This window comes from Myxine glutinosa, chromosome 6 (genome assembly GCF_964187855.1).
Source record: "Myxine glutinosa chromosome 6, kmMyxGlut1.1, whole genome shotgun sequence".
Lineage (NCBI taxonomy): Eukaryota > Metazoa > Chordata > Myxini > Myxiniformes > Myxinidae > Myxine > Myxine glutinosa.
The window spans coordinates 152,909,600-152,935,798 of NC_136266.1; the positions used below are offsets into that span (position 1 = coordinate 152,909,600).

The window sequence follows — 26,199 nt, forward strand, 5'->3', positions numbered from 1 at the left end:
AAAGATTCCAAACATTTAATGTTTAAAGATAAGCAGAATGTCTCCACGTTATATTTACAACAAATATCATGGAGTTTCAGTCCAAAAACTACAATCTCACCATGTCACATTATACCATTGGCAAACCTGAATGGGAAAGAGTGGCAAAAGGAGGGGAGGGGTGGTGGTTTGATACAAAGAGGCAAATGAAAAACATTGCATTTATGACTGAAGGCCAGAGGGAAGAATTGTGGTTTGCAGGTTAAGGATCAAAATTAGGGCTGTGATTGACATTCTTGCAAAAAGGATGCCACCAAGGCAGGAACGCAGTTTTCTGGGATCACCAGACCTGGGAAGAGGTCGACAAGAGAAAGGAAGGTCTTTATAACCGTCATGTGCTTGGGTGTTACGACCACACAGATAGCATCGGAGAAGGCGGACGAGATTCCAAGCAATTTCAGTACATTTACCATTTAAGCAAATTACTACAGAAATGGGACTCGTGCCACGTTTGCCATAAAAAAAAAACCACAACAACAACAGGCATTTTAAGGCCATTTTCCCTGCAAGAGCGGGGGTTAGCCTTCGCCATAAAAAAACCGAGCGAGCATAAAAAAAAATCATGAAAAAACTGATGTGATTGCAACGAGCATGTTCGGCACAGCCTCGGCACAAGTATTTATCAGCGAAGAATCGCAATACTTTTACTTTCATGGATTACACAACTTCCTGGTCATGCAGAGTTGTGTGGCTTCCCCTTCAAAGTATCTTTATTACAAGTGCCCCAATTAGCAAAATAGACCACTCATTGCACAACTCTACTGCAGATATAAACAACAAAAGATAAATCAGAGATTGCAAACCCTCGCCAGGGTGTGTTTTTAGTAGTTTTTAAGGCTTTTGTGTTAAAACAAATATGGTGGCCCAACCACGTGACCGATGACGTCATGTTTTTTCCCCCTCCACCAATTTATCCATAGATGACGCTCAAGAAATATCATCTTGATCGGATGAAGTTTTGTGCTTGTCGAATTATGACGTCAATGGAGGAGCCTATGACATCATTAACATATATTATTCCCCATGGAGAGTTCTTTACAATGAGTCATCACTTCTTTTTTTTTCGATGCAGCGCTTTCGGAGATATAGAGGTGCAAAGTTTTTCCAAGATGGTGCCCGTACGATGTGAATAATGTAATAATTATCATTAAAAATTCTTCAGGAAGAGGTGCACCAATGGTGAAAATTTCCTGAGAATTGAACCAACGGTTGCAGAGAAAAAAAAATTCATCTTGATCGGATAAAGTTTTGTACTTGTCGAATTATGACCACAATGGAGGAACCTATGACTTTAACATGTTATTCCCCATGGACAGACTTTTTTTTTTTTTTACGAGCCGTCTCGATTTTTTCTATGCAGCAGATATAGAGGTGCAAAGTTTTTCGGTTTTTCCAAGATGGCCCCCGTACCACGTGACCTACGACGTCATTATTTTTAAAATCTCAGTTGGAGGCGCACCTACGGTGAAAATTTCCTGTCAATCGGGCCAGACAAACAGGTTGCAGAGAAAATCATATTTATTCTGTGCGGACAAACAGCCAAACATAACGGACTCAGATGCAAAACCCTCTCCTCTGGTGAGGGTAACAAACCTATCTCCTATACATATAAAAACTAAAAACAGTCCATCCGTGAAGCCATGTGACGATATCTCTATTAAATACATACCGTTTGAACGTTAGTTGCACCCTGAATACATGTACGTCACTTACATACTATTGGAACGTACCTTTTAGACCACTTAGATCAGTGGTCCACGACCCAAAATTTTAAATTGCATTCGCCTCGTGACCCAAATGGTACCGGTGATGCTTTCAACCAATTTTGCAAAAAAAAAAAATGTAAATTTGTGAAAACCCTTCATAAAAAAACAGGATTTGAGGGGGGTTTTTTTCCCCAAGTTTGGGAACCTCTGCTTTAGACCTTTGAAGACCCTTTAAACGCCATCAAACATTTACATCCTTCAGAGCCCTTATAGTCTGGGATCCGAGACCTCAAAATTTGATTTTGAAGTGACACCCCTGCTATAAAATGTTTGACCCCTAGATCATGTCTGTGGGGGTGTTAGCCACCAGAAAAGTGACTTTAGCAAGGTAGTTTGGATTGCGCGAATTCTGTAAGGACGTTTTTTAACTTGGGGCGTCAACTGTAAAAAAGCAAGAAATTTAGGGGTAGGGGAAATTCAATTGACCATATATCCCATAATACAGGGGTGAGTGCAACAAATTACCACTCATTCTTTTTGTTATAAATTTGGCTTTTATATGAAACATGATTCAACGTGATTGGACCATCCATGAGGTCAGCAGAGGTCAAAAGGTCACGGAAAGTGGGTTAAGCTAAAAGTTTAGCTCCTTTAGTAAATAAAATCACATTTTTCCTACTTCAAGCTCAATATAGCCAAACTTTTACACCCAAAATATGTTGTTTGTACCCCTCTGATGTTTTTGGGAAAGAAATGCCCCGACTGAACTTAACTTACTGGCATGTATGTCACTTTAGATTTGCATAACTTTTAAAAAATCACCAAAATCGGGCATTCACACTATCTATTTGCACGGTACTCTTCAACATGTTTTAAAACGACAAGTCATACCACATACTGTCTGGAAAAGTGTCATTACCTCTATTTACTCATCATCATCACCGTCATCAGTCAGAAGCCGTCCACATTTTTCTCTGTCGCCATTGCAGGCACATGCAATGAATGATGCATGGTACTCCAGCTTTCGCACAAGGGCAATTCCTCAGGCAGTTCGGTTTCTTCTTACATTTGCAGTACTTCAACTTCGCAACAGAAGGCTTTGATGGCTTGCTCTTCATGACAGGAATTAACCTGTCATCATCCACACTCTTGCCATACTCTTCAAGTGGAAGAAGCACTGGATTGTTGAGTGAAGCTTGCTTGTATAAGCTGATCTGACAAAGGCTCCTGAGAACGTGGAAGTGAAAAGCATCTTCTGTTGGAGGAAGGGAGTGCAGATCTAGTTTGCTAGATGCAAACAAGTGGGCGCGGAGCTTATCCAGGGATGAATACCCTGGCTTGCTGTAGAGATCACAAAAGAAGCTTCGTGCTTCAGTTATCACCTGATCATGTGCAGAAGGTCCGGATTCATGTCGGATGAAATTGGACAACGCTGGCTGTTTGTCAACATGCTGGAGTGCGACTTTCACTGCTCTCTTCATACCCCGTTTGAAAGGATAGCTCACCGAATCACAACCTGACAGAATGTAGGAGATGAGCAGTGTGTCTGTGAGTGCCAATACGTCCTTTCCAACTGCTGTGGCCAACTCATTCACCAAGTCATGGATGGGGAGTCTTGGAGAATTAATACTAATTACTGGTGTTATGTTACTAAAACTTCAAGAGACTCGGTTTAGCAAAATCAATGGTTTATTCACTTTAGAGAATTTGTTGTATACTAAGCCGAGATCTTTAATGAGTCTTTGTTCCAGTCTTTGTTGAAGCTTGTTTGGTAGGTCTTGGTTGAAGCTCGGTCTGTAGGTCTTTTGAAGCTCGTTCAGTTGTTGACAATCTCCAGTTGGTTGATCAGTTCAACTGGTCTTCAGTTTTCACTCCTCTTCATTCACTCTCCCAGTCCACACTTTTCAGTCCACTCTGCTCTCTCTGCTTTGTCCACTCTGCTGCTCCCCAATCGCAACTTTCTCCTGGTTTTAAAGCCCCAAACTCCTTTGATGTTGCGGAGCATGCAGGGTGTTTCTGGTTCCCTTATCCAAAACCTTATTTGGCTCTCTCTTGGCCAGCTAGTACTTATTTCTGTTCAAGAGGTCAAATGCTCTGACCTGCTGAGGAAGAATTTGCAGCCTGTGTGCAGTGAACTGAACATAGGCTATTTTTGATAGACAGGTGGCGGTCCAAGAGCGTTACACATTTTGTCTGAAATTAACTCTCCCGACCACCTGTTAACTCTAGTTCTATGCTCTTTTGCTCATTCGTAAAGTAAAACATATTTCACTTTAAACAAGATTACATTGATATATATTCGAGCAATATTGTCAATATGAATATTTATTCCCTGACAGGAGGAACAGATCATCCTTTTCCACCCATAACTCAACAACGTTTGTCAACCGAGGGAAATGATACATTGACAAGACGATGATATCTGTATCTGTAGCCTGAATGACAACTACGCTGTTGTCACAGCTAGCAATGTGAGCAAAGATTCTGGTGTCCGCCTCCTCGTGGTTAGGGCAGTACAGCTCATCAACATTGGTATGTTCCATCTGCGTCACATGAGTTGCCTGGGCGTTGACCCCAAGGACCAGGCAGAAGCCATCAGGCCAGGATGACTCCTGGGACCAACGTGAAGCAAGATACGACAGCAGATTGGTCTTGTTACAAGGGTTTGACAGGAATGTGTTCCAATCAGGGATTTTCATGATGTCCGCTGGAACAAACTCTGGCAAATTGGTATTTGACTCCCGTCTCTGGCGTTCAACCACTTTTAGACTCTTTAACCCAAAATCATATTGATCGCCCACGAAATGCACTTCAGTGCAATGTCTGGGTTTCATGTTCAAGAGTTTGTTCCTGTACCTTTCCTGAAGTTGGTCAAATGTACTCGAACCAAGTGTGTTGAACCGCTGGATGAATGCCATTGCATCGACTACATAAACTGCATCAGATGCAGAAGGAGGCAACTTTTTTAACGGTTCCCATGACTCGGCAACCTCTGCCTGTAGAGTGGATAGATAGTTGGATTTGCAACCTTTCCGCATGGAAAATCCATTCTTCTCTGGCTCAAACAACGAGGGAGGGTACTCAAGCCATTCGTAACTAAATGCCTCAGTCCGTGCCTCATCACTCAGGTCCTGTGCGAAACAAAGTGCCCTTGTCACTGCACTCTCCTCTCTGATGACTTCTTTCACAGTGTCCATCTTTTTCTTACTTTTCTTCAGATGTGTGGCGAATGTTTCTATCTTTGGTTGGACAATCTTGTCTCCATTCGTCGTCGTGGCAGCATCCATTGCCTCCAAGCCTAGACGTTTGGCATCTACCAGGGTAGTTGCTGCAAGAATCTGACCTGTGGATATGTTCATTAGTTTATCTGTCGCAAGTGAAGGATCGAATGGGTTTTGCATCTTCTCTTCCACGGTCCGTTTGATCTGCAACACGGCTTCCATGTCGTCTTTCCTCAGCTTCTCGTGGTGGTCAGATTGCGGCGAGGCCATGTGTGCCATCTGTTTTACACTTTCAGAGACAGAGGTCATGAACGGTAGAGCCTTGATGTACTTTTCTCGTGCTGATTCAGACTGTTATACCCTTAAAGAGGCTTGTTTTGCCTTCCCTATTGTAGGTCTGTTCAAGGGCAAGGTCTGTCCACACACCATTAAAGTCTCCTGCAGTCTGGTGAACTGTGAATTTGCCAGCTGCAAACTCCTCGTGCACTTCTGGTGCTGTTTCTGGAAGCTTTTGCATCTCACTGAGATAGATCGGAAGGCAGGACATGTACTTACTATGGCCGGAAGCAATGGTATAGGGTAGCATATTCTGTACCTCTTGTAAGTGCTGTTGCCAAAGCCCAGCTCTCTCAGCATGGATGTAATGCCTTAGGATAAGCACCATGTCTATGTACATGCTCCAAAGATGGGCTGTCACTCCTAATCCCTTCTCAAAATCTCCCCAGAGCGACTCCAGTGACTCTAGGCATTTCATGACTTCCTTCATGAGTGCAGCAAATTCGCCCTTCTCTTTCCTGTCAAAGGCATTTCTAAGACTTTCAAGCAGAGACGAAAGCAAAGAAAGTGTCTCCTCATTCTTCTCAAACAACAGCCATTTCTCAAATGCCTCCCACTTCAGCATGAACAATGCCTCACTCAACCATGAATGATAACGGACCATCTTATAATAATCTTTTCCTGCCATGACTTTATTGGCTGTACCTCGACCACAGATATCACTAGAAACCAGAATGTCCTCTATGCCACTCTCCATTATGAAAAATCCAATAGATCCCAAGAAGTTCTGGGCAATATGGAATCCTCCAAGTCGAACAATAACATCTTTGTACTTTTCCGATTCCTTCCTAAACAACCCCTTTACTATGTCATATATCGCCTGGTCACAAGTCACCACCGTCTTAGCCTAACCCATCTTAAGACTCAAGGAGACAAAGTAGTCCAATGAGGTCTGGACTACATCTGCGTTGGTTGGGTTTTGTGGAAGCAATGGTCCATAACCAATCTTTGTTTTCTCTGTATGTTGCCCAGATCTGTATTCAAAGAAGCTGCTCCATGTCAGGCTACCAGTGTCCTTGTCGTTTTCACCCGTCATCAACTGTGTTGGATACATCCTCAGTAGGAACCAAACGATGTTCTTGTCAGCTAGAAAGCAGGCTTCCCCCTTGTCATCATGAGGAAGTTCAATATCATGTAATGACCTAGCCTGTCTTCTGTCCTTCAGTGTCAGTTTACTACTTACTGGAACGAATTTGTCTGGTTCACTGATAGTCAGTTTCCTGGTTTTCTTAAGGGGCACTGCCCCCACTACCTCCCCACTTCCTTCTCCCTCAAATGTGTACTGATAAATTATATTTGTTGTAGCATCAAAACTACCACCATCTTGTGTCTCTGAATGGAAGTTTAAGGCTGAAGATCGATGGTAATCATAAAGATCAGCAAGAGTGAAGCAAGTTGCTGAAACAAATGTAGCATAATAATCCCTAGCACCACACAAAAGATGAAAAGCATCAACCACCACAGTAAACCATCACTATTACGATCAATATAGGCCAGAAACAGTCGAGGGATGCAAAGAACATATTGTGACATATACATATGTGAATTATTTGATAAAGGAGCTAAATTTTCAGCTTAACCCACTTTCTGTGACCTTTTGACCTCTGCTGACCTCATGGATGGTCCAATCACGATGAATCATGTTTCATATAAAAGCCAAATTTATAACAAAAAGAATGAGTGGTAATTTGTTGCACTCACCCCTGTATTATGGGATATATGGTCAATTGAATTTCCCCTACCCCTAAATTTCTTGCTTTTTTACAGTTGACGCCCCAAGTTAAAAAACGTCCTTACAGAATTCGCGCAATCCAAACTACCTTGCTAAAGTCACTTTTTTGGTGGCTAACACCCCCACAGACATGATCTAGGGGTCAAACATTTTATAGCAGGGGTGTCACTTCAAAATCACTTTTTTACACATTTCCAGGCCTCGGATCCCAGACTATTACACCCTATGTACCTTTCAACCCCTTGAGACCCTGTCGACCCCAAAGACCCTCTAAACCTCAAGGCCCTCAAAAACACCAATAACCTTCAGAGTCTTTTGACCCACAAGAGACTTTAGACCCCTGAGGCCCTTAAGACACCTCAAGACCCCTTTCACTTTGAGAAACTTTCAACACATTTAGACCCCTTCACCCATTTAGACCTTCACCCTTCAGGAAATCTCATTTCCTTTCACAAAGCCTGAAACAAGTGTGTGTCCACCCTGAGGAGAGCCAGGAAACAATATCTCTCCGTTCTCAGGACCGAACTCTCTTATCTGTCTCCCTCTTCCAAATCCTGGTGGCGTCTGGTCAAATCCGTTTCTGGTGTTTGTTCCCCCTCCATCCCCTCCCTCACCTCAAATGGCCACACGGCTGACTCCGCACGTGAAAAAGCTGAATGCCTCAACTCTGTGTTTGCCTCTAAATATTGTGTCCCAAACCCATCCCTCTCTGTACCCACCGTACCCAGATGCTCCTGGACTCTGTGTCCTTTCCTCCTGACAAGGTGGAAAAGTTTCTGTCAACCCTCAACTCGGATTCTGCAACTGGACCTGACGGCATCAACCCACGGGTCCTAAAATCCTGTTCTTCCGCTCTTTCACTCCCTCTCTCTGTTCTCTTCACCCTCTCTTTTGCTCAAGGTCATCTTCCATCTGCTTGGAAATCTGCCAACATCACCGCTTTGCACAAAAAAGGTGCAAAAACAGATCCCAGCAACTACAGACCAATCAGCCTTCTCCCAATTATCAGCAAAGTCATGGAATCCATCATTGCTTCAGATATGAAATCTTTCCTCTTCTCCAATGGCTTGATCTCTGATCATCAATTTGGTTTCAGACCTGGTCACTCTACTCTGGACATGCTGCTACTGCTTTCTCAGCAATGGATGGAGGTCCTCAATGCCAAACAGGAAATTAGAGCAGTCTCCCTTGACATATCACGTGCCTTCGATACGGTCTGGCACCCCGCTCTGCTCACCAAACTCTCCTCTTTTGGTATCCATGGAAATCTCCACGCATGGCTGGCGGACTTCCTCTCTAGGCGTAGTCAACGTGTGGCCCTGAATGGGTTTCTCTCATCTCCTCTTCCTGTTCAGGCTGGAGTTCCACAAGGCAGTGTTCTGGGCCCTGTGCTTTTTCTGGTCTTTATCAATGATCTCTCTGACTCTCTTGAAAATCCTCTGTATCTCTTTGCTGATGACTCTACTCTCTGTCGCTCCATTCTTCATCCCTCAGATCGGCAGTCTGCAGCCTCCTCACTCTCTGCAGACCTGGACAAAATCACAGACTGGGCAAACAAGTGGAACATGTCTTTCAATCCTGACAAATCTCACACTCTTACGATGTCTCTCCGAAAAGACCGACTGGACAACCCTCCCATCCACTTTTTGAATAATCCTCTCCAAGAAGTTCTGTCACTCAAGCTTTTGGGTCTCACTATCTGCCATGATCTTTCCTGGGAAAACCACATTTCAAATCTGGCCTCCAAAGCCAGTCGCCGACTGGGCATCCTCCGTCGTGCGAAGTCCTTCCTTGGCACACCTGAGCTCCTCACCACATACAAGGCTTTCATCCGCAGTTCAATGGAATACTGCTCTCCCCTCTGGGCTGGTGCTCCTGCCTCACACCTAGCTCGTCTTCACGCTGTTGAAACCAAAGCATTCAGAATCATTGGAATCTCCCGCGATGAAGCTAACTCCAAGGGCCTCTCACTCACTCACTGCAGGCAGGTTGGTGGTCTTTCCGTCTTCTACCGACTCCTCTCTGGCCTTGCCCCCCCCCAGCTCTCTCTGGGCTCTGTCCCGCAAATATTCCTACAGGTCGCACAAGATCTGCCTGCAACCCTCTTATGGTCAAACTGCCAAAATCAAGACTCTCTGCTCACCTTCACTCCTTCATTCCTTCATTCCTCTTTTCTCCCGCCTCTGGAACAAACTCCCTCACTCTTCAATCCCACTCCACCCTCCAGGTCTTTAAAACAGCTGTTCACCACCATCTCTTATCTTCCCCCATCCAAAACCTTGATCTTTTCTACCCCCACTAATTTCACCCCAATTCCACTTTTTTGAAATACCAACTTCTGTCCTGGAAGTCCTTGGTGTCCTTGTGTTTTATACTTCTCCCTCCCCCCCCCCCCCCTTCCCACGCCTCCTCCCCCCAAGCCCTCTCCCTTCCACACATCTCCCTGCTCTCAAATGTTGTGTTTGTGTGCTTCCCCTTCTCTCCCCATCTTGTTTTCCGCTCCCTCTTTTTATATATTTTGTTTGTCTGGTTGATTTGTTTGTGAAGTAAATGTTAGCTCTTTCACGAGCCTCGATTCAGTATACAAAAAAAAAAAAAAAAAGAAGACCTTTACACCCCTTCAGTCCCTTGACTCCCTTTTTTTTCCTTGACTGAAGGAAAAGATGAACAAGTGGAAGGAATGTATGGAGACAAAAGGTCTGAAGGTGAATATCGGAAAGACGAAGGTGATGGCAAGTGGTAAAGCATGTGGTGAGGTGGAAAGAACTGGGAAGTGGCCGTGTGCTGTGTGCAGGAAGGGTGTCGGAGTGAACTCCATTCAATGTACAATGTGCGCTGAGTGGGTTTATCAAAAATGTAGTGGTCTGAGAGGGTCATTAACCAGTGTGGCAGCTACATTCAAGTGTAAGGTGTGCACAGAGGGAGCTGCAGATGGAGGAAATGTTGAGTTGGATCTTGGAGACGGCGTGAAGTTGGAAGGTGTGAAAACATTTTGCTACCTCGGAGACAGGCTGAATGGAGAAGGTGGATCAGACTCTGCAACGGTTGCTGGAGTGAGATGAGCATGGAAGAAGTTTCGGGAACTGAGTGGCGTGCTGACGAGGAGGGGAGTGTCGTTGAAGCCGAAGAGAAAGGTGTATGCTGCATGTGTGAGAAGTGTTATGATTTATGGGAGTAAGACATGGGTAATGAACGTAGAGCAGCAACGAAGGCTGGAAAGGGTGGAAATGCGAATGGTTCGGTGGATGTGCGGAGTATCGTTGATAGAGAGGAAGACAAATAATGAATTGCAAAAGATGATAGGAATAGAGCCTGTGATTGATGCTGTGAAGAGGAACAGGTTGAGATGGTTTGGTCATGTGTTGAGGAAGGATGAAAGTGACTGGTTGACAAGAGTGATGGAAATGAATGTTGAAGGAAGTGGAGGACGGGGAAGACCGAGAAAGATTTGGCTAAAGATGGTCGAAGAAGAAATGTGGGCAAGGGGGTTAACAAGGGGAGATGCAGAAAATAGGGCAAAGTGGATAAGATCGTCACGGGGACCGCAAGGCTAACAGCTTTAAAATGCCGGTTGTATGTCACCGGCGTTTCACAAGAGGCGCGACACAGTTAAAGCATTGAAGTCGTGTGATGATAATCACTTCAAGACAAGTAAATATAAAGAGGTTGGAAAAAAAAAACATTTGTGCAACGAATTATAAACTTAGACTCTCGGTGCTTTAATAGATTGGGTAAAAGATTGGCAGACTTAATTCAGCAAGGACACATATAAGGTGTTGGGGATGGTTGCTTTTTGAACACCTGATTGAAACACCTCGGAAATGCTCGTTTAAAATTAACCACAATTCTCCCATCCCCAAATCTTGCATTTAACTTCCTATTCAGTTTAAAAAACAAGCGTTACGCCTAGCTCCCCCGTCGGGGAAGTGATGTGAGTTGACAAAGTGGAAGACGCAGAAAATATGCTATGATATGATATTTCGCTCACAAGGTTCAGACATACATGGAGGTGGCCATCTTGGATTTTGACGTGGCGACCCAATTTTCAATAGCGTTCTTCCTTATGCGTAGATACACCCACACACCAGATTAGAAGTTGGTACTTCGCTTATTTTTCAAGATATTCAGCTCACAAGGTTCAGACATACATGGCATCAGACATACATGGCGGTGGCCATCTTGGATTTTGACGTGCGTTGCACCCACACACCAAATTTGAATGCGGTCCTTCGCTTACGCATGCACACACGCACGTACGCACGCACGTATGCACGCACGGACACACGGGCGGAGGGGAAAACCATAGTCCCCCTTTCGCTCCGCGGTGCGACGGGGGACAATAAAAACTGCGGTGGCACAACACTTTGTGGAAATAAACATCATGGATTATTTGCTTATGTACGTACCGACAATCCGTTGGTCGTCTTCGGTTCGTAATCGCACCACTTGCACTTTGAGAGATCCTCCAGACCTGGAGGCCATGACAGCCTCGACGCGGCCCCAGGAACGCAGTACGGACCCTCCCAGGACGTGGAAAGTACGGTTACGAAGACCGATGTCACAGGGGAGGCCGAGGCATGCTCGTCTGCACCTTCCCCGCCTAAACGGAACAGGAAAGGAGAAAATAGGTTTACTTCTTTTATTTTTACAACTGCATATACTGGCTAGGTTTCTCCATAACGCTCGTCCTCTCAAACAAATAAATAAACAAATGGGTGATGAGAACCAAGTTAGGAAGACAAAGCGACGTGCAGGCATTACCAGTACGCATGGCTACACAGATCTTTCGAAGCATTGTACTGATCTTCCCAATGTGGTCTGGCTTCTTCCGCCGTCGCCTGTTTGGTAAAACAAACCGGTTACACATTGCCGAGGATGTTCGGAAGATCTCTTAACGAGAACTTACAAATGCAGCAAGCGGCTGCGTTTGCACAAAACCAGTACGGGCAAACAAAGGAAACAGTTACATTTGTACAAACAGTTACACTTGTAATCACAAGTTGATATGCACAATGTGAGATCATTAGCCCGTCCCCTGCGGTTTTGTAATCACTTCTGTGTGTCTGTCTGCCTCTGTCTGTCTGTCTGTCTGTCCGTGTCTGTCGGAGCCGTAACGTTTTTACCATTTGAGCTATCGTCATCAAATTTTCACCAAAGCTTTATTATGATAATACGGTGAAGGCAAATTAATAATTTGGTCAAAAGGTCAAAGGTCAGCATCACATAAAATCATCAATTTTCAACCAATTGACCTGAGATTTCAAATTACCATTTGAGTTTTGTCATCAAATTTTCAACAAAGCTTTATTATGAGAATGTGGATAAGGCAAATTAATAATTCGATCAAAAAGCAAGTGTCAGGTAAAATTGTCAATTTTTATCCATTGACCTGAAATTTTAAGAATTTGCATATCGAGTCACTGAATTGGTTCACCAATCAAAAGGTAGTAGGTGATTATTTGTTTTTAGATCTAAAGTTCAAAGGTCAAAGCTGCATAAAATCAATTTTCATTTTGTATTTCCCTGTTTTTGTTATTTTGAGCATATGGATGAAGAAGAAGAAGACGTCTGAATAAAAACGGATGCAGATCGGCTTTGCATTTTCAGATGCTTTCTCGTTTCATTATGTATTCAGTGTTATGTTGAGCTAAATGAAGGGTCATAATACACTTATGGACCAAGTTTACAATCACATCCTCAATGGGAAAAGTTTGTAGATTTCAAAGTACTAAGGATGAGACGAGCAGGCAAATTGACCCCAAGCAGACACTACCTACATTTGATAAGAATTGTTCTGGATTTTGTTCATTTTATCCAAACAAGCAATGATAAATATCTTGCAGATGAAAACATTACCAATTGTTCAGAAAGACGCACAACCAACCAATTTGTATTAAACTCTACTCTCACCAATTTGGATACAAACAGGAAACAGAATGTTTAGTCTTTACGGTGGCATTTCATCCGTGGTATATTAAATAATTTGCACCACAGTGATCCACATTACTTGTTGTCCGGAGAGTCAATGGATGCCCAGTTCCTGAAAGTGAACGTTGATGAGTTCAAACCAAAATGTTGATGAGTTCCAGGCGTTGTCCATTACTGTACACTGGCCTTTGGTGCTGAAAAAAAATGCTCGCACTCACTTTGCGGTACTTAGCACAGATGTCTTGGATATTCTCCGGTCGAGGTTGGATTCCTGTGTTTGGACGATGGATGGAATATAAGCGTCGACGAGCAGACGTCTCCTGCACCAGAATCGCTGTACGCTTCCCATTCCGTGCCTAAGAGGATAGTGTACAGCACATCAACGGGAAACCCAGACAGACAAAGGCACGTATGAACAGAAGGATGTAAAAAATAGATGATCACCAGAAATGTGCAACAGACCTGTAGGGATATATAAAAGCTCTCCTCCGTTCCACAAAGCTCGGCCCATCGATCCATTACCTCATCCCAAGAAACCCCTCTTTCAACCAACACCTATGGGAAAAAGGAACATGTTAATAGATGTGAACAGAGAGAACGGAGGAAACATAACGGTGAACAAAAGAGGGGCACTCACAGTGTGTAGTTCAATTAGTCCTGTTGAGCTGGACTCAAACTTCTGATAGTTGATTCTCCGAACCCTTTCGGTACCAGAACCCAGGTCTGAGGGATACAGTCATCGTGAGTTTTCTCAACAAAAATATGGGAAAGAAATGAAAAAGCAACATGTGTCATTGAACGGCCATTTTAAAAAGGATTCCATGCATGGGTAAAAAAAAAACCCACCAAGAATTCCCATGTCGTATCGGCCTGTGCGCTTGGCTTGACGGATCACCGCTGCAAGTGTATCGGAAAAATATTGGAAAAGCGAATTTTGCTGGGAAACTTCCATTCCCAGAATCCGGTTCAAAAACTTTCCCATGCTGTTGTAATCTTGGGGGAGGAAGAAGGAATGGCATTGCAAGATGTGTTATTTTAAAATTCAAGAATAAAAAGAAGAGAAGAAGTTTGCATTAGCTCGTAATGTCCTGATAAACTTTACTGATAATGATAAACTTCATTAACTTGTCCTGATAAATAAAGATGGCATGGAGCAAACATGGATGGGATGAACTCTCATTTATAAATGTTAAACATTCACAGTGAAGGTCAATCTGGGCCTCCCCCCCCCCCCCTCCCCTCCCCGGAATGAAAGCCACCCTCATTGTCCATTTAACTTCAATAAATGAAAAGTGAATTCAAACTTCCCTGGCAAGCATGTTTTGGGATGAGGGGGATTAAGAGTTTCTGTGAAAGTGAGTTAGTCCACATCGGCTAACAAGATAAACAGTAGGTTTAACATTCTATGCTCCGCTGAAGAGTGAACATCCAACGCCACTTGCACCCGATTTCCAAAGGTGGAAAACGTTCTTAAACTTTAATTTGATGAAAAAAAAAATTTGTTTGGGAAACTATCCAGACAAGGGTTTCATATTCTTGTGATTATAGGGCCTGAAAAATCTCATTATGCCCATAGAAATGGTATCAGATGAAACCTTAAGGAATTATGGCGAAACAATAAAAATGCCAAACAACTTACTTCTCACATTTAAAAAATCTCTATTATTAATGTGTGTGTATGTGTATGTGTATGTGTATGTGTGTGTGTGTGTGTGTGTGTGTGTGTGTGTGTGTATATAAAAGAGAGATAGAACTGAGGAACATAAATGAAAAAACGAGGTGTGTGTGTGTGTGTGTGTGTGTGTGTGTGTGTGTGTGTGTGTGTGTGTGTGTATCTGAGTTGTGTGTGTATCTGAGTTGTGTGTGTATCTGAGTTTTGTGTGTGTATCTGAGTTTTGTGTGTGTATCTGAGGTGTGTGTGTGTGTGTGTATCTGAGTTTTGTGTGTGTATCTGAGTTTTGTGTGTGTATCTGAGGTGTGTGTGTATCTGAGGTGTGTGTATCTGAGGTGTGTGTGTGTGTGTGTGTGTGTGTGTCCATGTCGATCCAGATTTCCACTTTAAAGTTTTTGTTCTCTTCAACCACTTGTCCTATTGATATGAAACTTTAAATATCGGAGGGACTCCCCATGCAGAATATTTTGTTGATAACTCTCGACATCGTAGGTCACATGTTATGGCAGCCATATTGGATTAAAATAAAAAAATTTGGACATAATCTTCTCTGAAACGACAACAAAAACAAGACCGAAAGTCTAATAACGGCGTAGCCGGGCTTGTAAAATATTATAAACCACAAACACACATGATAAGCTTTTTAAACAGTCGCTAATGCTGTTTATAACTTTAAACAAAGACATTTGGAGGAATCCCGACATCCGTGAGGTAAGCTTTACTTACAGAACTGAGTGAAGATCTACTGTAATCGATATACCCCACAAGGGTTGGGTAAATAACATGACCGTTCCTGCCGCTTAAAGTAGCGTTTTTTGTAGCGGCCTTTTGAAACCCACCAATTAAGGTCTTGTTCTGAAAACCACCCATGAAACCCAATTGTCCTGCTGTTTAACACGAAAATGAAAGGGAGGAAGACCAGGGTGTGCTCATTTACCAAGCAGCAAGTTAGCGCTTGCCAAGCCAGCCGTTCCTTTACGGTTTTGAATGCCGTGCTTGCTCGAATGCTTAAACCACTTGGCAATCTCTCCACAAGAAACTTGGTAAATGAACACACACCCAATGTTCTTGAGACCCGACGATCGAGAGACTGTAATCTATATACCCAAAAGAGGAATGACCCTTCTGCCGCTCCCATAGTGAGCGGGTGAACGAGTAAATTAAAATGTCGGTTGGTGGAGTCAGCCGTCGTAATGATATCATAGACATATTGACGTAGCGTTAAGGACAGGCACAAAACTGCTGCTACTTGAATATATAGAAGATGATATATTTTAACCTCCAGTAACTTTGCAGTCACTACGAAGGTATTAGTGTTACGATTAGATATAATATAAACGTTACGTTATCATTATTAAAAAATGATATTACTAAAAAAAACCGAGGCTAATTCCTTACTTCTGCATTATTCGTACCGTACACCGCTTATCATCGATTCATGAACCATACACCGCTTCAATCTAGAAACTTTGCAATAACGACAAAGGGATTGCAGTGTTATAATTATATTTACTATCTATATAATAATAGCGTAAGGACTCGACTTTGTTATCCCTTTTACGCCGCACCCAGTGACCCGATTCCCACGGCACTAATGGATTTACGATCTACAAACCGCGCTCTTTGTTTATCACGTACAGACATACTCGAAAAATCTGAATTAGCCGACGTTGGGGCCCAAAAGCATCCGATTAACTGCCGATACGACGCCATCGTATTGGCGTCTGCTGGGCGAAGGCGAAGCAAGCCGTCCGCTGATTGGACAGGCGAAGGCGAAAGCAAGCCGTCCACTGAGTGGACAATCCAGAGCATGCATTTGTGCCGGTGTCGGCGATCGTTGTTCATATACGCACTCTTCATTCTCATCTTTCTTCCTAACTCTTACTCGGACAAAGAAATCCCCTATGCCATCCATAATGGTACACTCTATCCATACACCACATCCTCCCTTCCGTGGATGTTCCACGGGTTTCGGCTAGTATTATTAGTATTAACCCTATTATCATTATTACAAAAACAACACTACTGTATTGAGAAACCTGGGCTAATTTGTCTGAAGCAGCCTGAAGGTGAGGCATGAAGGCATGAAACCTAGGGCCTATATGTACTGTGTCGTTGGAAGATCCGTAAAGTCTATGCTTTCGATATTTGATGATCATTTTCACAATCGGTTTGTTTGTTACACACTGAATGAAAAGCGTAAAGGTAGAGCATGGCGATTGTGATATATGACAGGTTCGACGATATGTTCGGCCTGAACGGCATGGGAATCAAAATACCGGAGTGTGGAGTCAGCCGTTGTACGCCGTAATGACATCAGACGTAATCACATCACCATGTCATGTGACCAGATCCTCAGCTCTGATTGGTATACGTTTGAGGGGACATACATACATACGGACAGACAAACACTGTTCTAGACTGCTTTGTCCTATGGGCTACGCCATAAAAATTGAAACTTGGCATATGTCATCAACTCCTCATGGGGTATATAGAGCGATGACTATGATGTCATCGGTCAAGTGGTATTCCAGCAGCAATTGGTTGAATTGAAATCTTTATCCTAAAAATTGGAAACTTCATATATCTGATCTACGACCCGATGTGTGAAGAATTATATTTATGACGTCATTGGTCACATGGTTTGGTGGCCATTTTGGATTGAAAACAAACAATAAAATATGTAGAAAAACCTCTTCTCCAGAACCACTCAACAGATCAATGCACAACATCACATATGATCGATCAGCGATGGGGAATATAATTTGAAATATTTTTCAAAGTCACCGACATTGCAATTTTGCCTTAATGTGCACAAAAGTTGTCGTTAAATATCCTAATAATCAATCAATAGATCTATGGATAATGTCAATGTATATAACATAATAGGGTGCATGGATGATATGGGTATATGGGCCGTAATAACAGTGGGCCATAATAGTAGCATGTTGAGTTACTGATGGTATTTTTGTTCAGAATGAGCACGCGACGCAAGCCGATGTGCTCCACCAAGTGCCTTTCTAGTTTAATATGTGTTTCTTTATTGGGAAGGGGCAGGGGTGGATAACCACAAAAAGTTGTTAGGTATTAATAAGGAAACTTACAATGGAAAACGGTTTATAAAAGATGAGTCAGTGTGTCGGTGGAAAAAGTAAGGCCAATTAATTATCTCGACCAATTGAGGATTGAGAAGGGCTCACACCTAAAGGTTCTCTCTCTCTCTTGTTTTGTTATTAGGGGATCATGCCTGAGACTTTTTAATACTCTTCTCTCGTCATAGCCGTAAACATTTGGTTGAGAAAATTCCCCGTCATCAAGGAAGCCATTCCCGTTTTCTTTATAAAATTCTAAATAAAACAAGCTGACAGTACATTCTGTGATAAGAAATAATTTTTTATTTTCGTCAAGAGTAATATTGATGGAAAATTCCAGTATTGGCATTATTATTTGGGATCTTCGTCCTCAGAAACAAAAGTGTTCATTAATGTGCAAAACCTGTGGTGTAAACTGTTATAGTATGTCGAAAGAAAAATTGGGGTCTTAGTGCTCAAGTTAGTGAGCCTGGTGTTGGCTTAGCGGTTAGGGTGCCGGCTTGGGATCCTAGGATCCTGTGTTCGAATCCCGGTCGATCGCTGAATTAACACCAGGGGGGTTGACTCAGCCTGTCATCCTTCCGAGGTCGGCAAATTGAGTACCAGCTTGCTGGGATGAATGATCCGGGTGTGTACCCCGGTTTAGAATAGGTACACGGTATCGCTGTGCATCGTAAGAGCGTGACCAAGGGTTGGCGTCAGGAAGGGCATCCGGCCATAAAAACATTGCCTCAAACAGGGAACCAAGATCGTCACGGGGCCCACAAGGCTAACCCCCCGCTCTAGCGGGGAAGAAATGGCCTTAAAACGATCATTCATTCATTCATTCATTCATTCAGTGCTCAAGTTAACGAAAGCAAAACATTTAAGGAGTCCAGTAAAAACACACCTTCACAAATCCTTACCTTTGTCGAGAGATGGAAGACCGGATTTTTCATCAATGTTCACAATCCCGACTCCAACAAGACCCTTTAGGATGTCTGTACAGACAGATAGGTAAAAAATCTCACCCTCAAAACTGGCACATTAAACTGGCAAAAATAAAATAACAATCTCAACACTTGAGCAAGTCACATTTACTTCCTGGTTTTAATACAAATATCATGGCTAGCCTGTCATCTTGCAGACTCACCCAAATCCTGCCCCAGCATTCCCCACAAGCTCAGAGTTGGATCACTCTACACCTCGCCACCCCCGTCATCATGTCCTCTTTGCCATGTCATTTACATCTTCAATGAGCTTTGACATTTGTATACAAAAAGAAGAAACAGTAATTGCCATCTCTTGTCAGTACCTTTGACCTACCCTTGAAAAATTCTCCTTTGTAACACTTGGGAGGAAGAACTAGAGGAGTTTCCAGCCCAACAATCGAGCGCATCACAACCTCCAGAGCTTGCCGCCCAAACTGTCACAAAGAACGGAAAACAATGACAGAATTGAAAACGATGAATATCTAGATGAAGGGTCAATTGGTCAGTTACAGAGCAAAGAAACTTCCATCTGTGTAATTGGCCTTGGATTGCGCAAGTGTCTGCGACACTGACAATAATTGATAGTTAAAGTCTGGTGTAATAGTCACACAATGAATTTGGTTAAACAAGCAGCATTTTTGACCAATCGTTCAACACTGAACGACGAATGAACACTTTGATATCATGAAAACTTGTGAGAGTACGTTGTACTCGGAATGAAATATTGACTTTGTGAAAATTATCACACTCTCATAAACCATAAAGTCGTGTGAAAAGGGGATATCGAGAAGTTATGTGTTTCAATCATTTGGAGGAGGAAATTCCCCACTGAGCGCAATGGGAAAAGCAGCGCCATTGTTGTGGCATCGCTGAATGGCAGAGACTGTGGCAGAGTGCCGTGGAAAGTAATGGCATCTCCATAAAAGTGTGTGCGTGTGCGTGTGTGTGTGTGTGTATGTGTGTGTGTCAGATCCACTACGAGCCTTCGATCAATATGTTTTAAAAAATTGAGAAGAATCCTCAACTACTCCAAAAATTAGATCGCTCAATGATTCGTGCACACTTTGTTTTTTTTTTTTTGTATACAAAGTCGAGGCTCGTGGAAGAGCGAGTACACTACAGTACTGGTACACTGGACGTAACAGGACGAAATAAACAGCAGAAAGGGGGAGGGGGAAATGCCAACATCGGAGTTGAAGGCAAAGATAGCGGGAGACCTGGACAAGCAATGAGTGTGGGGAGGAAAGGGGGCAGGACAGGGTGCATGGGGTGGACAAGATGGACACGAAGAAATTTGGAAGGAGGAGGGATTGAGGTGGCGTTGTTAACGAGGGTAGAAAAGATCATCGTTTTGGATTGGGGACAATCTGAGATGGTGGTGAAGAGCTGTCTTGAAGACCTGGAGGGAAGCTTGAGATTGAAGAGAATGTGGAAGTTGGTTCCACAGGTGGGAAAAAGGAACAAATGAGTGGAGGTGAGCAGTCATCCCGGATTTAGGTTGATTCACTAAGAGGGGGTTGATGGTGGACCATGTGTGCCCTGCAGAAACCTGGGGGTGGGGTCAAAGCATGGAAAGAGCAGAGGGTGCAAGACCAGAAGGAGGTGGTAGAAGACAGAGACCACCAACCTGTCTGCGATGGCAAAGTGATAGGCCCTTGCTGAACCCTTGCTCTTCATGTTTTTCTTTCTTTACGTTGAAGGCTCCAGTCAAGGACTATATAGTCCTCATCGAGGCCAGGCCTAAATAAAAGAGCTGCATTGATATAAAAGTGAAGAAGGCAAGAATAGTCCAAGAGTTTTTGAGAAAGCAGAAAATCTACTTTCTGAAAAGGGGAAGATCATAAGTGTTTGGAAAGACATGGGAAGGTAAAGAGTTCCAGAGTTTGGCAGTGGAGGGGAAGAAACAAACATCATAACGGCACACCCTTGAGTTGGCATTGGCCACATAATAATCATGATGTAGTGGCTTGTCGAGTATTCCGTGGTCTCGCTAATGGCGGAGGTATACAAGCAGCAAGTTATTGGGAACAGATTCGAGCATGGCGTACAATGCCTCCTTCACAGTGAGATCACTTTCCTCAGTCGGAGCAGATACAGAGATCAGGGAAATGACACCCAAAGACTAAAGAATCCTTAGTCTCATAATATGCTCGTTGACCAGTGTTACCTCGACTATCATGGGAGTCAGCTTATTGGACACAGCTATAGAAACTCCCTGGGCATGGTAACTGTCAAGCGACCAGACCAGTAGTAGGTGTAACCACCCACCATGATCTCACCACTATCCGGCCTCCGAACCTCATAAAGGGCTGATGTTCTGATGAACACTGATGTTCAAACGCTCGAGCTCAGATGATAGCAGAGACAGGTGAGCTCGGGTCGAGCTCGGATTAATCAAGGCTCGGGTCAATCGGATTAAAAATGATATGTTTGACCTTGAGTTGGTATTTGACCTTTTGGCTTTAAATACAGACTTGGCATTTAATATGGAATTTTTTTTTCTTCTTGACTTGGGTTTACTTTCTGAACTCAGTATATCAATCTGGTGAGTTTCTTTTACCGTTCGGTGATGTCTTTGTTGAAAGAACCATGTCACTGATTGTCTTTCGCAGCAAGAAGTCAATAACATGATTATATCACAGGTGGCATGACAAAATGTAAGGACAGGTACATTTGACGATTGGCTTCACAATCGGGTATATAAGGGTTGTTGCATTCTGTATTAGTGGAAAACAACTGCTGCACATCTACAAAAGTTATTGCCGCTTCCTCTGGAGATGGTCCGTCAACTTGACAATGCTGTTTGTCATGGAGTGGTGGCTTTACGAAATTCTGGCATGAAACAGCGTGCTATTGCTCGGCAGTATGGCATCACTCAAGGTCAGGTGTCAAAGATCCTGAAACGAAATGCTCAGAGGGGTGTCCCCACTCCAATACCGAGGCCAGGACGTCCACGCAGAACCACAAGGAGAGATGATCGCCAGCTGCACCGGTTAGTCTGCAATGGCCGTACCAAGTCAGCTAATCGGCTTAGGGCTGAATGGCAGCAACTGACAAATGTGCCTGTACCCAGAAGGCTAGTCAACCAACGACTGGTTCAAGCAGGCTATCGTGCCAGGCGTCCCCTGAAAAAGCCACGTCTGACCAGACAACACAGCCAACGCCAATTGCAGTGGGCCGGAGAGCACCGTCAATGGCAGCCAGGACACTGGAATCACGTGACCTTCAGTGACGAGTCTAGATTTCTGGTGTATCGTCAAGATGGCCGCGTCCAAGTGCGCAGACAAGTGCATGAACCCACAACGAAGATTGTATAGTGCCAAGAGTCCAAGCTGGAGGTGGTGGGTTGACCGTTTGGGCTGCTTTTCATGCAGGGGGCAAAACTGACCTGGTTGTTCTGAATGGAAACCTGAACCAGTTCAAGTACAGGGTCATTCTGGAAGAAACATTGCTTCCATTTGCTCGCGCAGCCTTTCGAGGAAACTTTGTCTTCCAAGATGACAATGCACGGCCTCATCGTGCTCGCATGATCCAACACTTTCTTGCTGACCATGGTGTAGAGCATATGGAGTGGCCTGCCATGTCCCCGGATATGAATCCGATAGAGAACTTGTGGGCAGAATTAACGCGTCAAATCGACAACTTGGACCAGCAGCCGATCTCTGTGCGTGAATTGCAGAATATTGTCACTGCATGGCAAGCGATTCCTGTCCAAACCTTGGCAAATCTCGTGAACAGCATGCCTCGACGTGTACGTGCTCTCCTGAATGCTCGTGGGGGTTACACGAAGTACTGAACTGTAATTTTACTGTCCGTGTCCGTGTTTTACTGTCCGTCCAAGTCAATCGGATGAAAAGTGATGATTTTTCAGATGAAAATGGATGATTTTAAAAGTTTGACCTTGAGCTGACCTTTGACCTTAAAATAGTTCGTTTCCCAATTCACCGAGGCATTGTGCAATTGCTATTGAATTTTCAAGTCAATCGGATGACAATAGATTTTTCTGATGAAAATTGATGATTTTCTAAGTTTGACCTTGAGTTGACATTTGTCCTTTTGACCTCAACAATAGTTGGTTTCCTTACTTAGTGACTCAATATGCAAATGTTAAGTTTTCAAGTCAATCGGATGAAAAATGGCAATGTTAGAAATTTGAACTCAAGATGACCTTTGACCTCAAAATCAATAGGCTTCTTCCTTATGACCAACTCCACCATCTGGTGAAGTTTTGTGAAGATCGGTTTAAAATTTTGACCTGTAGGCGATTGCCAGTCAGACAAACAGACAAACAAACAGACAAGCAGTCAGACAAACAAACAAACAGAACAATGAACAAGACCAACCAATATACTTGAAATTTTTTAAATTTTTCAAGTAATAAACAAAATTATACCACGCATTGATCAAACATTATGGATCTTGATAAAAGTAAAGGTCTACAGACCTCAGATCCTCAGAGCAGACTTTAAAAGACCTCAGATCAACTTACCGACAACACATCACCAGATTAATAAATGTAAAAATGCAATATTTATTGAATATCCGGCCTGTACTCAAGCATTTTTATTTTATTTTTTGCAAAATTTATTTTAAACTTCTCAGGTACAACCAACAGGTGTGGTTGCCTGAGCTCTCTCTGACTGTATGATGTAAATGGGAGAGCTAAGTAGGCTCGTCAACATACCCAGTTAAATTTGAGTGCTTAAAGGTCCACAGAAACCATGGAATTCTGGTGTTGCACCCTCTGCCTTCTCCATCCTCTGTCCCCCTCATGTAACTGCAGGATGCTTGCAGTCCACGAGCAACCCGTTAAGACCCTCCCTCCCCCTCCCCCCTTCCAAAAATTTTGCTTATGTATCCATCTTCTTCACTCCTTGCGTTCTCCCTTACCCCACATCGTTACCTGCATCCCTTGTTTGTACGACTCCGTCTACCTTCTCCCACCGCCCTGCTGTTGACATTTCCCCTTTCTCCTGCATTTCCCCTTTGCTGTGATGTGTCCTGATCTGTTCTGAGCCCTAGCTCTTCCACAAGCCTGGACTATTTATTAAAAAGGAAAATCAATTCATGTTTGGTTTAATCAACAGATATGGCTTCACGAAACACTTTTTTTTGTCTTCTTAAATGAAGAAAAACGAACGAAATGAATCAAACGAATCAAACAAAACACTTTCTTCTTCTTTTTTTTCTTTCTTCTTAAAAAAACGTTTTTTCTTCTTAAATGGATAAATTGAAACGAAGATTTTAATGTTTTTTAATGTACTTGTATGCTCGATTGGCCGCACCCCAAAAGACGGTGATGTGATGCCTCATATATCAGGTGATCCGCTATGTCACCTGCAGGATACTTTTGCTTCAATATTTATGTTTACGTGCAGCCTAAACTCTGAACTCTGAAAAAGTACCGAGAAAGCCAGCTAGATGCATTGTTGCTGGTTGCAGCAATGCAACCAAAATCCTGTGAGTATTCATGTTTTCCCAAAAGATCCAGCTGCAAGGAAAATATGGATAGCCAAGGTAAAACTGACCAGAGGAAAGTAGCATGGCCCAATTGGTTCAAGCGTCACTTGCAGCACCAATTTTGAAGATAACTCGAATGACACCGGCCTGTATTCCCAATTCGGGATGAGAAAATTTAAGCGATTAAAAGGTGACGCAATCTCCACGACGATTAGAGATAATTCTAATCTTCTGGAAAATAAACTATAACGCTATAACAACAACCGTCTCATTGAATAGAATTTCCCATTCTCATTTTTGCATTTCATTGTTTCTCCTTAAAGTTTTGGCAAATTCCCTTCTGTTGGTCATAGTAGTTCCACACATCCATATTCCTTGTTTAATGATCAAACACTCAAACAGCTGAACAGAGGTGTAGAATCTGTCGGTGTACAGGGAATAATTCTGTCCTGAGAATTCATCAGTCATTCGAACAATCAAGTTCCCCGTAACCCCAGGGTTATCGATAGCTTCGGCATCATCTCTCCTCCCAATGTAAACGTCTCAGCATTGCGAATATACCCATTTTCATTATCACAGAGGAGAAAAGTCTTGATTCCCCCCCAATGGATCGGCTTGTCCTTCGTGTACTGGTTGAATGACAGTTTGTTTTTAGTGGGGACGATTCCCTCATCAAGTGAATGTCCTCATACTGGAACAAAGTAATGCTTTAATTTCGCAATCAAATAATTTCAACGCTGGGCCTTGGTCTATCCCTTATACCACGACCACGCCCTCGATCTTGGCCACGCCAAGGGATTAATCGTTTTTTCTCGTGGCATAACCACCATTCACATGGAATATGCATATCCCCCCCCCCCCCCCCCCCCCCCAACCAACACCTCTGGGAACTTCCCCAGCAGTCAGTATTGTCAGTTTCACTTTCCCCGTTTGAAAAGTCATTCTCCGACTCAAAATTACTCATTACTATAATCGTCATCATCCATACTTTCCTCATCTGATCTCGATATCTCATCAACTGACCATAACATTTTGACTCATTTTGGAACAATTTTGAGCGAGAAATCTTCAAAAACTTTTGTGAATCTTGTGCAACTACTTCCGCAGATCATGCATTCCGTCGTGTGCACGAGGATGGGTCGACTGGCGTGTGTATAAAAGCATGAGCACAGCAAAAGCCTCCCTCACACTTGCACCTCCAACGAGACTCTCAGCACGCACACCAGGCCAGGAAGCAGCGGGAGAACCACCAAAGTGTGCGCACAGCAAAAACCTCACTCTCACCAAGAGAAATTAGCAGCGACACAGACCGAACATTAGGTGTTACATAATGGAGCCGCTAATTGTTCAGGAAGTGTGAGTGATATGTTTGTAAACAAGAGAAAATTAGCCTTAGACCATGTATAAAACGAGCTCCAATACAAGCCTTAAACCAGGAAATAAATAAATAAACAAATAAAGCCAATAGACTGACTTGCCAGTGTAAATGGATGTTTGAATCTCAACAGTGTCAAAGGCCTTAAAGGTGCATAACGGTGTATTGCTGTGGACTGTTCAAATATTGGCAATCACGTAAACCTTTAAAAAAGTTTCCATGATACCGATTCGTGGATGAATGGGTTCTGCAAATCAGACGGACTGGCACAAACTTCAAAAGGCCTATGCAGCACTCGGTACTTTCAAGTGAACACTGTAGTGACCAACAACCCGTCCATGTTCATGTCATATTTTACAAAAAACGTACAACACAATGTAAACTAGAGGAAAATGTTGTTCCAACATCAGAGGGTCACCATATTAAAATTTAAAACCCAAAGATAATGTCAATATGGGATACTGCAGGCTAGCAACCCGTAATCAGTTCTTACTTAATGTGGGAGAATGGGGATTAAAAACAAAAAGTGTGCAACCTTGTTGTCAAAATTGTATCGGCTGAGATCTCTCGACTCTGTCGCTCGTCTGTCTCCGTGTGTAAGAGCTCCCTGTGTGAGGAAAATAGGAATGAGGAAAGAAATAGAAACCAACATCAACAAAGTTGCCTT

General features: G+C 43.2%; 1 protein-coding gene across 1 annotated transcript; it reads right to left on the reverse strand.

Annotated features, from left to right (window-relative positions):
- On the reverse strand, window positions 1-26,199 carry LOC144892681 (protein strawberry notch homolog 1-like). The gene is made up of 10 exons (XM_078780786.1): window positions 26,068-26,199; window positions 19,032-19,131; window positions 18,632-18,706; window positions 13,809-13,955; window positions 13,600-13,685; window positions 13,425-13,517; window positions 13,181-13,318; window positions 11,796-11,872; window positions 11,441-11,634; window positions 1-328 (listed from the first exon to the last, which is right to left on the reverse strand). The coding sequence occupies exons 1-10, from the start codon at window positions 26,182-26,184 to the stop codon at window positions 255-257; spliced, it is 1,101 nt and encodes a 366-aa protein (XP_078636912.1). The 5' UTR covers window positions 26,185-26,199; the 3' UTR covers window positions 1-254.

Coding starts and splice junctions, on each gene's coding strand:
- LOC144892681 (XM_078780786.1), bottom strand. CDS start 26,184: ATGTTGGTTTCTATTTCTTTCCTCATTCCTATTTTCCTCACACAGGGA. Junction 13,686..13,808: donor ATACGACATGGGAATTCTTG/GTGGGTTTTTTT, acceptor TGTATCCCTCAG/ACCTGGGTTCTGGTACCGAA. Junction 11,635..11,795: donor CTGTGTAGCCATGCGTACTG/GTAATGCCTGCA, acceptor TGTTCCGTTTAG/GCGGGGAAGGTGCAGACGAG.